The sequence below is a fragment of the Balaenoptera ricei genome, chromosome 3 (assembly GCF_028023285.1).
Source record: "Balaenoptera ricei isolate mBalRic1 chromosome 3, mBalRic1.hap2, whole genome shotgun sequence".
Lineage (NCBI taxonomy): Eukaryota > Metazoa > Chordata > Mammalia > Artiodactyla > Balaenopteridae > Balaenoptera > Balaenoptera ricei.
In genome coordinates this window covers 35,739,626-35,755,653 of record NC_082641.1, presented here as the reverse complement: position 1 = coordinate 35,755,653, position 16,028 = coordinate 35,739,626, and the positions used below count along the sequence as shown (strand labels likewise).

At 36.5% G+C, this 16,028-nt stretch overlaps 2 protein-coding genes across 5 annotated transcripts in view; one reads left to right on the top strand and one right to left on the bottom strand.

The window, feature by feature from the left end:
* Positions 1 to 16,028, bottom strand: part of FBXO4 (F-box protein 4) — a 344,490-nt gene that overhangs the window by 67,931 nt on the left and 260,531 nt on the right. The window lies entirely within an intron of this gene.
* Positions 6,942 to 7,418, top strand: LOC132363579 (cytochrome c-like). The gene has a single exon (XM_059919260.1). The coding sequence runs from the start codon at positions 6,949 to 6,951 to the stop codon at positions 7,264 to 7,266; it is 318 nt and encodes a 105-aa protein (XP_059775243.1). The 5' UTR covers positions 6,942 to 6,948; the 3' UTR covers positions 7,267 to 7,418.

Genomic DNA, 16,028 nt, shown 5'->3' with positions numbered 1-16,028 from the left:
AGTTGTGAGGCAAATTTGGCTATATTAATATTATTGAGTTCTGCAGATGAGCAAGGTGAACATGAGGTTGATTTGGTCATTGGAACATCCTGATAATTGATCAGTGAATTTTGAGATTGTCTTTCCCTCTTATTCCAGAATAACTTTTCATGATAATGATAAATTATGTATTGATATTTGATGTAGAATTATTTCTAAGAAATAAAATAAATTTAATATTTAATAAAATATATATGTGCATATGTATATATGTACATATATATGTATATTTACACACACACACACACATACCTAGCCCCCATCGTCATAGAATCAGACTCCTTTCTCTGGGTGGACCCAAGCATGTATAGTTGAAAAAACTCCAGGCTATTTACATATATAACCACATTTCAGAGCTACTGCTTAACTTTCTAAACAAACTGGGTGTGGCCCAGGTTCACTAAATGGGTAACTAGGCTTGCCTTGATACATGTTTTCAAAACATTTCATTTCCTAAAACTGTGGAAGTGTAGCTCTTAGAAGTTCCCAGCTGTTTCTCTTGCATTCTTGTCTGCCATATTCAAATGGTTCTTAAGGACTGGGGTCATCTCTCTTCCCCTCCTCTCTTGTTAGGTGGTCCAGCATAGACCAATCAGGACACTTTAAATCACATTTTTATAGGTTTGGATTATACTGGCAATTTGGAGTATTGGGTTGGAGTACTAAATCTTCTGGTTCCACAAGCCCATTCTCCAGGTCTGAGCTGCATGCAGAAGTTCCCCACCTCACGCTGGGGGTCAGGGAGCACATAGTTAAAGAGGCAGTGTTACTCAATCTGATGGGGGCAAAATGGAATGAGTGAAGAATCAGGCAGGTCAAGAATCAGAGTTGCTGAGGGGCTCATACAGGAGGATGTTTCCAGTTGACAAATATTAAGCATTCATGGTGTGGCTGCCCTGTGCTCTTCTGGGGTAGGTGGGAAAGACTTGACCTGTGTTTTCTTGTAAATCAGGAGATTCTAAACTTTCCTCAAAATAAGTGAAACTTTAAAATTATGCCACAGGGTTTTATCTCCCAAGGGTATTCATTAATTATTTGATTCAAATTCCTTGCATCGTAGCACAATGTCAAAATTGCAAACTATGAATTTTTCAAGAGAACACTGGAAACCAGTTGTAAACACTTGAAAAACACGTAGTTAAATTCACAACTCAAAAGCAAATGTTTTGTTTTTCATATTGACATTATTTTTGTAGGAGTGGGCAAACTGTGTCACCTTGCATACCTTCCCTCTTTTTGTACATCATTAGTTCATTTCCACCTTCATTCATCATTCATTCAATAAGTATTTATTGTATGTTTGCTATGTGCCAGGTACTGTGCTCTGACCTGGAGATAAAAGGATGAACACAAGTGCTCACCACTCCTACTTCTTGGAATTCTTAGTCTGGTGAAAGACAGGCATTAATGAAAATATCATACATCCTTATTAAGTTGCATTTTAAGTGTTAAGTGTCACAAAGGAAAATGATAGCATACTATGAGTGGGTATAATATAATCTAGTTAGATGAATCAGAAAAGACTTCCTTAAGGATAGGAAGTGGGCTGAGATCTGCAAAATAGGTAGGATTTAGCCAGGCAAAAACATGCAACAAAGGGAACAGCATGGGAAAAGTCCATGTGGCCAGAGGACCATCTGAGTTTAAGGAACTCAAAAAAGCCTGGAGTAGCTGGAATGAGAGAGCAAAAGGAAGGGCAATAGGAGATAAGGCTGAGAAGGTAGGACAAGGCAAGTTGAGGAGGGCTCCCCTCATACACATTGTCTCATCCTCTCTGATTTTCCCCTTACCCAGTTCTCTCAACTGAAGGACTTCATTTAACACTCCCAACACTTTCCCTACATCCACTACTTTCACCTAGAATTTCCTCCCCAAATTCCATTTTTTCCATGAATCTTTCAGTGATGCCTCAAATAGAATTTATCTGATACTTTCTGTTTCCATGAACTTTGCATTTTTATTAAAATTTATCATATTTCAGGTTACCTCATACTTTTTTTAAACATATATGTCTCTCTTTCCAGATTTTATGACCTACATAGCAGGAATCTTGTTCATTTCCTATGGGTCCTAGCAAAGTATCTTGTGTCTAGCAAGAGTCTCATAAATTCTTATTGAATCATGTTAACACCAGGCTTCTGTAGAAAACAAAAAGTCAAATACATTCCTTTGTTTCCTTTCTTTTAAAGATTTTTTTTTTTTGCTCAAAAAAAAGGGCAACAGGTAACAGAAAAGGTATTATGTAACATTGCAGACAGAATCCAAAAGTCCCCTAATATTTTTAAAGATTAACTTTCTTTTAAAGAAGAAATATGCCACATGAAGTCCAGATAAGAACCTCCTGCTATTTGGGGAGATATTATTATATTATTTTGGAAAACTCCAAATAGTCTGAATGAAGATCTCAATCTTTTACCCAAAAAATGGTATCTTATAATTAAAGCAACTTTCTGTAAAAATTAATGCTGTTTATAAAACATTTGGAAAATAGAGAAAAGTGGAAAAGAGCCATATTTGATGAACTTTGTTTCATCCTGAAGTCTTGATCTTCCTTCATATGTATGTAGAGTTCTCTGATTTTACTTTTTCCCCACTATTTTTGAGAACCTTGTGGAAGCTTTAGACTCTATAATATGTCCTCTTAACTGAAAAGGATTGGCAAAATGCACAGCCATTAACTTTTATACGTGTACTTTCTGTAATCCTTTCTAATGCAAATGCTTATGCCTCGTGCATTACTGACTTTCATAGAAAATGTTATTTCTTAATTTACAGTTATGACTTAGGCTGAACAAGGACTTACTGTTTGTCAGCTTTAACCCTGATGGAGTGGATTTAGGTATTGAGGTGAAATGGTAGGCAATTGAGAAAAATGAAACTTAGTGATTAGTGTTAAATGTTGACAACAAGCATTGTAACAATTTGAGGCAGTGTGAAATTGCCCTTTTCAGTGATTATGACAGTAAAGAAAGGCACCACAGGGTCATTGCTAAGTAAGGAGGACTGAAGCAAAGTTGGGAGAACAGAAAAGGAGCCTGCATCTCCCTGCTTGAAATTGATTCAACAAAAAGAGAAATTGCAAAAGTTGAGTATGTTTTTAACAGCACTTATGAAACACTGAGATTTTTTAACTTTTAGACAGAGGCAGGGTGGTCTAAGCTAAAATGAAATTGAGAGAGACAAAAATTATGAAGAGTAATGCTTAGTACCTATGGACAGGTTTTTAACCTGGGATCCACAGATCATTTCCAGGAGGCTGTATGCAAATTTTACAGCTGTGTGTATTTTCAGGGGTTCATTAAAGTTAAGAAGCTCTGTGTATGGTATAATTTTCTACCCATTTAATCGAATTTATAATCTATTATTTACTTTTGAATACTTCAGTTTAAATGGTGTGATATAACTGTGTCCATTCCCTAGTTTTAATTGATATGCTGATGTAGCATTTCAGAGAGTGTGGTCGCATACCCCTCCGGGAACTCCAGCCAAGACCCATTTAGATCAAACCTATTTTCATGATGATATTAAAATGTTATTTACCTTTGTTACTGTGTTTACACTTGCACTGAGAGTGCAAAAACAGTGGTCAGTAAAACTGCTGGCACCTCAACATGAATCAGGCAGAAGTACCTAAAGTAATAATTATATTCTTCATTGCCATGTATTCACAGGAAAAAGAAAAAGTTTTATTTAAGAATATTCTTGATGAAGTAGTAAAAAAAAAAACAAAAACAAAATAATTTATTAAATCTTAACCTATGATCACACAATTTTTTACCATTCTATGTGAAAAAAATGGACATTGCACATAAAGCACCTCTACCACATATCAAAACTGATGATTATTCAAGGAAAGTACAATTTTTGAATTTTGAGATAAACAAGCCATTTTTTTCAAGTAATTATTTTTACTTGAAAAAAGACTAAAACAAATTATGGTAATTCAGATTATCACTTCACAGATAACAACTGACAGTATTTATTGACAGTGATAAAATTCAAGGTTACAGGAGAAAATTAGAATTTTGCAAAATATGTGTCTGCCACTATCAGCATAATAGCCTACCAATATTTAAAGAATTTTTGATGAGATCAGTGCTGATAATAATAAATGTAGCAATTTTTTGTGTTGTATAAAATATATCAACATTTGGAAGATCTGCATGACACAGTGAATATTTTCCAAATGACTAATGCTTGATTGATAGAATCATGCATGGATAAAAGATATACTCAAAGTGAGAGGTAGACTGGAGGACTTTAATGTAATGGAATAGGAAAAATTTATCAAGTTTTAGAATAGTATCAAAAAATATATCATAGAGGAAGCTTGCACAAGCCTCTTAGATAGCCTAATCCACCAGAGGGCAGACAGCAGAAGCAAGAAGAACTACAATCCTGCAGCCTGTGGAATGAAAAACACATTCACAGAAAGATAGACAAAATGAAAATGCAGAGGACTATGTACCAGATGAAGGAACAAGATAAAACCCCAGAAACACAACTAAATGAAGTAGAGATAGGCAACGTTCCAGAAAAAGAATTCAGAATAATGATAGTGAAGATGATCCAGGACCTCGGAAAAAGAATGGAGGCAAAGACTGAGAAGATGCAAGAAATGTTTACCAAGACCTAGAAGAATTAAAGAACAAACACCTAGAAGAATTACAGAACAAACAAACAGAGATGAACAATACAATAACTGAAATGAAAAATACACTAGAAGGAATCAGTAGCAGAATAATTGAGGCAGAAGAATGGATAAGTGACCTGGAAGACAGAATGGTGGAATTCACTGCTGCAGAACAGAATAAAGAAAAAAGAATGAAAAGAAATGAAGACAGCCTAAGAGACCTCTGGGACAACATTAAATGCACCCACATTTGCATTATAGGGGTCCCAGAAGGAGAAGAGAGAGAGAAAGGACCTGAGAAAATATCTGAAGAGATTATAGAGGAAAACTTCCCTAACATGGGAGAAGAAATAGCCACCCAAACCCAAGAAGAACAGAGAGTCCCAGGATGGATAAACCCAAGGAGAAACACATCAAGACACATAGTAATCAAACTGACAAAAATTAAAGACAAAGAAAAATGATTAAAAGCAACAAGGGAAAAATGACAAATAACATACAAGGGAACTACCATAAGGTTAACAGCTGATTTCTCAGCAGAAACTCTACAAGCCAGAAGGGAGTGGCATGATATATTTAAAGTGATGAAAGGGAAGAACTTACAATCAAGATTACTCTTCCCGGAGAGGATCTCATTCAGCTTTGATGGAGAAATCAAAAGATTTACAGAGAAGCAAAAGCTAAGAGAGGCACATATATACAATGGAATATTACTCAGCCATGAAAAGAAATGAAATTGAGTTATCTGTAGTGAGGTGGATGGACTTAGAGTCTGTCATACAGAGTGAAGTAAGTCAGAAAGAGAAAAACAAATACTGTATGCTAACACATATATATATATACGGAATCTAAAAAAAAAAAAAGGTTCTGAAGAACCTAGGGGCAGGAAAGGAATAAAGATGCAGATGTAGAGAATGGACTTGAGGACACAGGGAGGGGGAAGTGTAAGCTGGGACGAAGTGAGAGAGTGGCATGGACATATATACACTACCAAATGTAAAATAGATAGCTAGTGGGAAGCAGCCACATAGCACAGGGAGATCAGCTTGGTACTTTGTAACCACCTAGAGGGGTGGGATAGGGAGGGTGGGAGGGAGACACAAGAGGGAGGGGATATGGGGATATATGTATACATATAGCTGATTCACTTTGTTATACAGTATCAACTAACACACCATTGTAAAGCAATTATACTCCAATAAAGATGTTTAAAAAAAAAGAAAGCTAAGAGAATTCAGCACCACCAAACCAGCTCTATAACAAATGCTAACGGAACTTCTCTAATTGGGAAACACAAGAGAAGAAAAGGACCTACAAAAACAAACCAAAAACAATTTAAAAAAATGGTCGTAGGAACATACATATCAATAATCACCTTAAATATGAATGGATTAAATGCTCCAATGAAAAGACACAGGCTCACTGAATGGATACAAAAACAAGACTCATATATATGCTGTCTACAATAGACCCACTTCAGACCTAGGGACATATATAGATTGAAAGTGAGGGGATGGAAAAAGATATTCCATGCAAATGGAAATCAAAAGAAAGCTGGAGTAGCAATTCTCATATCAGATAAAATAGACTATTAAATAAAGAATGTTAGAAGAGACAAGGAAGGACACTACATAATGATCAAGGGATCAATCCAAGAAGAAGATATAACAATTATAAATATATATGCACCCAACATAGGAGCACCTCAATATATAAGGCAAATGCTAACAGCTATAAAAGAGGAAATTGATAGTAACACAGTAACAGTGGGGGACTTTAACACCTCACACCAATGGACAGATCACCCAGACAGAAGAATTAATAAGAAAACACAAGCTTTAAATGACACAATAGACCAGATAGATTTAATTGATATTTATAGGACATTCCACCCATAAACAGCAGATTACACTTTCTTCTCAAGTGCACACAGAACATTGTCCAGGATAGATCACAACTTGGGTCAGAAATCAAGCCTCGGTAAATTTAAGAAAACTGAAATCATATCAAGCATCTTTTCTGACCACAACACTATGAGATTAGAAATTAATTACAGGGAAAAAACGTAAAAAACACAAACACATGGAGGCTAAATAATACGTTACTAAATAACCAAGAGATCACAGAAGAAATCAATGAGGAAATCAAAAAATACCTAGAGACAAATAACAAAGAAAACACGATCCAAAATCTATGGGATGGGGGATTAGAGAGCAGGACATTCAGCTTGTGAGTGGGAACGTCTTAGTCGTACACGGAGAAAGAACGATTTAAAAATGGGTGATGTTGAGAAGGGCAAGAAGATTTTTGTTCAGAAATGTGCCCAGTGCCATACTGTGAAAAAGGGAGGCAAGCACAAGACTGGGCCAAATCTCCATGGTTTGTCTGGGCGAAAGACAGGTCAGGCTGTTGGATTCTCTTACACAGATGCCAACAAGAACAAAGGCATCACCTGGGGAGAGGAGACGCTGAGGGAGTATTTGGAGAATCCCAAGAAGTACACCCCTGGAACAAAAATGATCTTCACTGGCATTAAGAAGAAGGGAGAAAGGGCAGACTTGATAGCTTATCTCAAAAAAGCTACTAATGAGTAATAGTTGGCCACTGCCTTATTTATTATGAAACACATGTCTCATGACTTTTTATGTGTACCATATTTAAATTGATCTCATACACTAGAATTCAGATCATGAATAGTTGATGTAATATTTCTGTCCTGATTTAAATAAGATTGGCTTGTGGCTAAATGAATATGGTCAGCTTTTTGAATTTTGGTATTAATTCTGGTTCAGCAAGTACTATCACTGTTTTCCCCATCTAAAGAGATGATTAAACTTGAATAAGGAATGTTAAACTTTTCAGGGATATGGTGAATGCCTTCTCAAACCCTATAGGAGATTGGTTTTATATTTAGATTTCTATAACTGGTTATATTAATATATTTAAATACTGAGAAGCTCCCTTCAATTTCTTATAGACCAGCAAGATTCACCTGTGTTTCAAGTTGTGTTCATTCACCTGTTAAGGCAAGGGCTGAAGATACACTGACAATGTCCACTTTATCTTTTTGGTCTTAACTATGCCAATTTAATTAAAATTCTCCATCTTAAAAAAAAAAAAATCTGTGGGATGTGGCAAAAGCAGTTCTAAGAGGGGAGTGTATAGCAATACAGTCCTACCTCAAGAAACAAGAAAAATCTCAAATAAACAATCTAACCTTACACCTAAAGGAACTAGAGAAAGAAGAACAAACAAAACCGAAAGTTAGTAGAAGGAAAGAAATCATAAAGATTAGAGCAGAAATAAATGCAATAGAAACAAAGAAAACAATAGCAAAGATCAATAAAACTAAAAGCGGTTCTTTGAGAAGATAAACAAAATTGATAAACCTTTAGCCAGACTCATCAAGAAAAAGAGGTAGAGGACTCAAATCAATAAAATTAGAAATGAAAAAGGAGAAGTTACATATGACACTGCAGAAATACAAAGCAACCGAAGAGACTACTAGAAGCAACTCTATGCCAATAAAATGGACAACCTGGAAGAAATGGACAAATTCTTAGAAAGGTATAACCTTCCAAGACTGAACCAGGAAGAAATAGAAAATATAAACAGACCAATCACAAGTAATGAAATTGAAACTGTGATTAAACATCTTCCAACAAACAAAATCCTTGGACCAGATGGCTTCACAGGTGAATCCTATCAAACATCTAGAGAAGAGCTAGTACCGAGATAGTACAAAAAAAAGAAAATTACAGACCAATATCACTTATGAATATAGATGCAAAAATCCTCAACAAAATACTAGCAAACAGAATCCAACAACACAATAAAAGGATCATACACCATGATCAAGTGGGTTTTATCCAAGGGATGCAAGGATTCTTCTATATATGCAAATCAATCTATGTGATACACCATATTAACAAATTGAACAATAAAAACATATGATCATATCAATAGATGCAGAAAAAGCTTTCAACAAAATCCAACACCCATTTCTAATAAAAACTTTCCAGAAAGTGGGCATAGAGGGAACATACCTCAACATAATAAAGGCCATATACAACAAACCCATAGCAAACATCATTTGCAATGGTGAAAAGCTGAAAGCATTTCCTCTAAGATCAGGAAGAAGACAAGATGTCCACTCTCACCACTATTATTCAACATAGTTTTGGAAGTCCTAGCCATGGCAAACAGAGAAGAAAAAGAAATAAAAGGAATTCAAATTGGAAAAGAAGAAGTAAAACTGTCACTGTTTGCAGATGACATGATACTATACAGAGAAGATCCTAAAGATGCTACCAGAAAATTATTAGAGCTAATCAATGAATTTGGTAAAATTGCAGGATACAAAATTAATGCACAGAAATCTCTTGCTTTCCTATACACTAACAACAAAAGATCAGAAAAAGAAACTAACGAAAGAATCCCATTCACCATTGCAACAAAAAGAATAAAATACCTAGGAATAAACCTACCTAAGGAGGTAAAAGACCTGTACTCAGAAAACTATAAAACACTGATGAAAGAAATCAAGGATGACACAGATAGATGGAGAGACATACCATGTTCTTGGATTGGAAGAATCAATATTGTGAAAATGACTATACTACCCAAAGCAATATACAGCTTCAATGCAATCCCTATCAAATTGCCAATGGCATTTTTTACAGAACTAGAACAAAAAATCTTCAAATTTGTATGGAGACACAAAAGATCATAAATAGCCAAAGCAATCTCGAGGGAAGACAACAGAGCTGGAGGAATCAGACTCCCTGACTTAAGACTATACTAGAAAAGTACAGTAATCAAGACAATATGGTACTGGCACAAAAACAGAAATATAGATCAATGGAACAGGATAGAAACCCCAGAGGTGAACCCATGCACTTATGGTCAACTACTCTATGACAAAGGAGGCAAGGATATACAATGGAGAAAAGACAGCCTCTTCAATAAGTTGTGCTGGGAAAACTGGACAGCAACATGTAAAAGAATGAAATTAGAACACTCCTTAACACCATACACAAAAATAAACTCAAAATGGATTAAAGACCTAACTGTAAGACCAACACTGTAAAACTCTTAGAGGAAAACATAGGAAGAACACTCTTTGACATGAATCACAGCAAGATCTTTTTTGATCCACCTCCTAGAGTAATGGAAATAAAAACAAAAGTAAACAAATGGTACCTAATGAAACTTAAAAGCTTTTGCACAGCAAAGGAAACCATAAACAAGATGAAAAGACAACCCTCAGAATGGGAGAAAATATTTGCAAAAGAAACAATGGACAAAGGATTAATCTCCAAAATATATAAATAGCTCTTGCATCTCAATATCAAAAAAACAAACAACCCAATCAAAACATGGGTGGAAGACCTAAATAGACATTTCTCCAAAGAAGACATACAGATGGCCAAGAGGCACATGAAAAGCTGCTCAACATCACTAATTATTAGAGAAATGCAAATCAAAACTACAATAAGGTATCACCTTTCACCAGTTAGAATGGACATCATCAGAAAAATCTACAAACAACAAATCCTGGAGAGGGTGTGGAGAAAAGGGAACCCTCTTGCACTGTTGGTGGGAATGTAAATTGATACAGCCACTATGGAGAACAGTATGGAGGTTCCTTAAAAAACTAAAAATAGAATTACCATATGACCTAGCTATCCCACTATTGGGCATATACCCAGAGAAAACCATAATTCAAAAAGACATATGCACCCCAATGTTCATTGCAGCAGTACTTACAATAAACAGGTTATGGAAGCAACCTAAATGCCCATCAACAGGTGAGTGGATAAAGAAGATGTGGTATATATATATATATATATACACACACACACACACACACAATGGAATATTACTCAGCTATAAAAAGGAATGAAATTGGGTCATTTGTATAGACATGGATGGACTTAGAGACTGTCAGAAAGAAGTAAGAAAGAGAAAAACAAATATCTTATATTAACACATATATGTGGAATCTAGAAAAATGTTACAGATGAACTGGTTTGTGAGGCAGAAATAGAGACACAGTTGTAGAGAACAAACGTATAGACACCAAGGGAGGAAAGTGGGGGTGGGGTCGGGTGGTGGTGGTGGTGGGATGAATTGGGAGTTGGGATTGACATATATACACTAATATGTATAAAATAGATAACTTATAAAAACCTGCTGTTTAAAAATAAGTAAATAAAATTAAATTTAAAAAAAAGAATATAATAACTATCTGAAATGGTTATTAAAATATTCTGCTCTTTTTCAAACTACATATCTCTGTGGGGCCAAGTTTTCTTCCAATATTTCAAACAAAATGTTATATTGCAACAAATTTAATACAAAAGCAGATATTTGAATCAACTTGTCTTCTATTAAGACAGATATTAATATAATTTACAAAAATGTAAAATAATGACACTTCTCACTAATTTATTTCTTGTTTTGGAAAAATAATTATTTTTCATATAATATGTATGTTAACATGTTTTGGGTTTCATATTGTTATTTTTAAATGAAATAATATATAGATTTTTAAAATTTGCAATTCTAATTTCTAAAATGGCAAATATTAATTGATATAATACACAAAAATGAGAGCACTTCAAGGGTTCTGGAACCAGTAAAATGCTATCATGTATATAAGTGTTTGAAACACTTAATTACTTTCTAAAATTGAACCATAATGTCCACATTTTTCTGTACTTGGCTTTATCACTTGATAACTTAGAGATCTTTCTATATCAGCACACATAGATTTACCTCATTCTTTTAAATAGCTACATGATATTCCATTCAAAAGGGGTACTGGAATTTATTTTATCAGTCCCCAACTGATGGACCTTTAGTTTATTTTACAGTATTTTGCTTTATAAACATTACTGTAGTGAATATCATTCTACTTGATGTACTCTTGACTAATATCTGTCATTTACCTCCAGCCAAAGACCACCAGGAACATATATACAGGTCAAAAAATTGAGTTTATTACTCATTGCAGTGAGGGAGAAAACATACCATGGGTGATTTTGTAGAAGGTCCAAAGAAGGGGGATTAGCTCTAGACTGGGTGCTGTCAAAAATCGTGAATAATTCTGTAGCTGGGTATCTCAACAAATCTTATCTACGGAAAGGGCTTACTGGAAAGAAGTTAAAGCTATAGGTGGGTAAGAAGCAGCAGTCACTTATATTAGCTGGGAGAGGGGGATATTTGGTATTTTGTGTTTTGCACAGTGATAGTTTTTGTCTACACTTAGACAAAATTATAAAGTAGCTTTATTTTGCCTCATTTTATCAAGTTCTCAGAATGACCTTGTCCAACTTTGGTATTTTGTGAGAATGTGTATGTCCCACAGGAGAACATGGTCTAGCTGTGAGCATCAGGCCAACTCCTAACAACACAGAGTTCTAGCTACGTGTCAGTTGGGATTTCAGGAGCTGCTTTTCTCTTTCTCATATTTAGAGTGTACGTTTCTGGTATTGTAAATGCTAGGTCAAAGGGGATGCCGAGGCAGCCAGAGAAAACTTCGTTTTGTCCTGTCTCCTTCCCTTTCATTCCAAGCTGGCAGCATTTCTGCTGAGATGGTTGATTGGTTGGTTCCATAAATCACACTCATAATCTCTTTAGAGCAAATGATTATCCAGCCATACCCTTGATTTTTCCTCTAGTACACACTTTATCCATTTTTGCAATATGGAAACACAGAATTTTCTAAATTTTCAAGTTTTGGTTCCATTTTTCATGACAATTTCTTTTTCAATTTACCTCATTCCTCTCACATTTTACTATGACAGCAATGAAAAACCAGGCAGTGCTTTCAACACTTTGCTTAAAAGTCTTCTCAGCTAAATATCAAATTTAATCGCTTACAGGTTCTACCTTCCACAAAACACTGGAATACAAATAAGCCAAGTACTTTCCCATTCTATAACAAGGATCCTCTTTCCTCCAGTTTCCACTAACATGTTCCTGAATTTTATCAGAGACTTCACCAGAAGAACTCATCATTCATATTTCTACCAACAGCCCTTTAAAGGGAATGTAGGTTGTATTCTAATATGCACCTCAAACTTTTCCAATCTCTACCCATTACCCAGTTCCAAAGCCACTTTCACAATTTTAGGTATTTGTTACAGCAGCACCCCACTTCCAGATACCAAAATCTGTATTAGTCAGGGTTCTTCAGGGAAACAGAACCAACAGGAATATAAAATTAGAATTTTTACTTTTATTTTAGATCTATTTCTGAATTCTGTTCTATTAATCTACCTGTTTGATCTCCAGTATCAAACTGCTTCCATTTTTCTAACTCCATCAAAATATTTAAACTATGGCAGGATTAGATAAACTACATCCCAAGTTTGTTACTGCCTCCTTTAAAAGTTTTTCACATCAATTCTCAGATGTTTAATCTTCCAGATGATTCCCAGTATTATTTTGTAAAGTTTCCCTTCATTCTCCCACCATAAAAAATTCTTAGTACTATATTAATTGGTTAATATTTAATACAAAATTAAAACTAGAAAGAATTCACATCATTAAAATATTGTCTTAAGGGTTCTCATTATGGTCTTGCTGGATTAGCTTATAAAAGACTAACCCTCCTGGAGAGAACAACTAAAAATTTTGTTTAATGTTTGAAGGCATTAGAGAACTACTACTACTACTATCAAGACTTAAGAAGCCAAGATATGATATAGAAGGTAAGTAAAAAGAAGTTAACCAAACCATGTGACCTTTCTTTTCTCCTAAAACTGGAAGGTTGAAAAGCTGAGTAGAGTTTTTGGCAGTCTTAGAGTTTTAGTGACACAATTTTAGAGTTCAAGTTTTGCCAAATTAGGAGAGCCTTGGCAAATACCCCAGTATATTGCATTTGAGACCTCAGAAGACTGGATCCTAAGAGTAGGAGAATCAGAGATAGATCAGTCCTCAAAAAAACTGAAATAGAGCCTTGAAGCATGGTAGTCTCTGATGGGATTATGGTAACTTGCCCTAGATAAGCTGCAACCCAGAAATAAGAGCAAATTCTCTCTGGAGAAAGATAGGATCTCTGACTTTGAAATGCTTTTTTATAAGCAAGGTCCTGCGTTCAATCTAAACCATCTTTGTTGTTCAGCAGTTTGACTATGATGTGCCTAAAGTGTGATTTTATTTTAATTTCTTAGTGTCTCTTCAATCTCTGGTTTGATGTCTTTCATTGCTTTGGACATACCAGAAGACAAGACCAAATGACTGAAAACTAGGAGAAAGATCTATGGGAGATCCAGATATTGAAGTTATTACACAGGGATATTGAATATTATTAAAACATTCAAGAAAATACAGGAGAAGATGAAAAACTTCAGCCAAGAAGTAGAATCTAATTTTTAAATGTCCATACAAACACTGGAATTTAAAGATACAATAAATGAAATTAAGAACTCAATAGATGGATGCAAGGACATGGCCAAACAAAAGGTTAGGTCATCTACATGGAGTGTGTGGAGATGAAATGAAAGGAAAAGGGAATGTAACCTCTTCAAGTATTCCGTTTAATATAGTTTGGTATTTTGAATCATATTATTCTTTTAAATATTTGAAAAAGTTAAAACTTACTCAGCCATAAAAAGGAATGAAATTGAGTTATTTGTAATGAGGTGGATGGACCTACAGTCCATCACTTACAGAGTGAAGTAAGTCAGAAAGAGAAAAACAAATACCGTATGCTAACACAGATATATGGAATCTAGAAAAACAGTACTGATGAACCTAGTGGCAGGGCAGGAATAAAGACGCTGATGTAGAGAATGGACTCGAAAACACAGGCAGGGAAGGGGAAGCTGGAACGAAGTGAGAGAGTACATTGGCATATATACACTACCACATGTAAAATGGATGGCTAGTGGGAAGCTGCTGCATAACACAGGGAGATCAGCTCAATGTTTTGTGACGACCTAGAGGGATGGGATAGGGAGGGTGGGATGGAGGCTCAAGAGGGAGGGGATATGGGGATATATGTATACATATACATGATTCACTTTGTTGTACAGAAGAAATGAACACAACATTGTAAAGCAATTATACTCCAATAAAGATATAAAAAATATATATATATAAAAAGAAAAAGTTAAAATCAAATATAAGGGGAAAATAAGGTAAAAACAAATGAGTAGGCTTCCAAGATGGCAGAGGAGAAAGACGTGGAGATCACCTTCCTCCCTACAAATACATCAAAACTACATCTACATGTGGAACAACTCCTACAGAACACCTACTGAACACTGGCAGAAGACCTCAGACTTCCCAAAAGGCAAGAAATTGCCCACATACCTGGGTAGGGTAAAAGAAAAAAATAAAACAAAGACAAAAAAATAGTGATGGTACCTGCACCTCGGGGAGGGAGCTGTGAAGGAGGAAAAGTTTCCACACACTAGGAAACCCCTTCACTGGCAGAGATGGGGGGTGGGTGCGGGGGGGGAAGCTTCAGAGCCACAGAGGACAGCACAGCAACAGGGGTGCGGAGGGCAAAGCGGAGAGATTCCTGCACAGAGGATTGGTGCCGACCAGTGCTCACCAGCCTGAGAGGCTGGTCTGCTCACCTGCTGGAGCGGGTGGGGGCTGGGAGCTGAGGCTCGGGCTTCAGAGGTCAGATCCCAGGGATAGGACTGGGGTTGGTTACGTGAAAACAGCCTGAAGGGGGCTAGTGAACCACAGCTAGCTGGGAGGGAGTCCAGGGAAAAGTCTGGAACTGCCTAAGAGGCTAGAGACCATTGCTTCGGGGTGCACGAGGAGAGGGGATTCAGAGCACCGCCTAACTGAGCTCTAGAGATGGGCGCAAGCCACAGCTATCAGTGTGGACACCAGAGACGGGTATGAGATGCTAAGGCTGCTGCTGCAGCCACAAGAAGTCTGTGTTCAAGCACAGGTCACCATCCACACCTCCCCTCTTGGGAGCCTGTGCAACCCACCACTGCCATGGTTCTGTGATCCAGGGACAACTTTCCCGGGAGAACACATGTCGTGCCTCAGGCTGTTGCAACGTCACACCACAGGCTCGCCCTGCATTCCGTACCACTCCCTTCTCCCCAGCCTGAGTGAGCCAGAGCTCCCTAATCAGCCGCTCCTTTAACCCCATCCTGTCTGGGCGGGGAATAGTTGCCCTCAGGCGACCTGCACACAGAGGCAGGGCCAAATCCAAAGCTGAACCCCAGGAGCTGTGCGAACAAAAACAGAAAGGGAAATTTCTCCCAAGGGCCTCAGGAGCAGCAGATTAAATCTCCACAGTCAACTTGATGCACCCTGCATCTGTGGAATACCTGAATAGACAACAAATCATCCCCAAGTTGAGGCAGTGCACTTT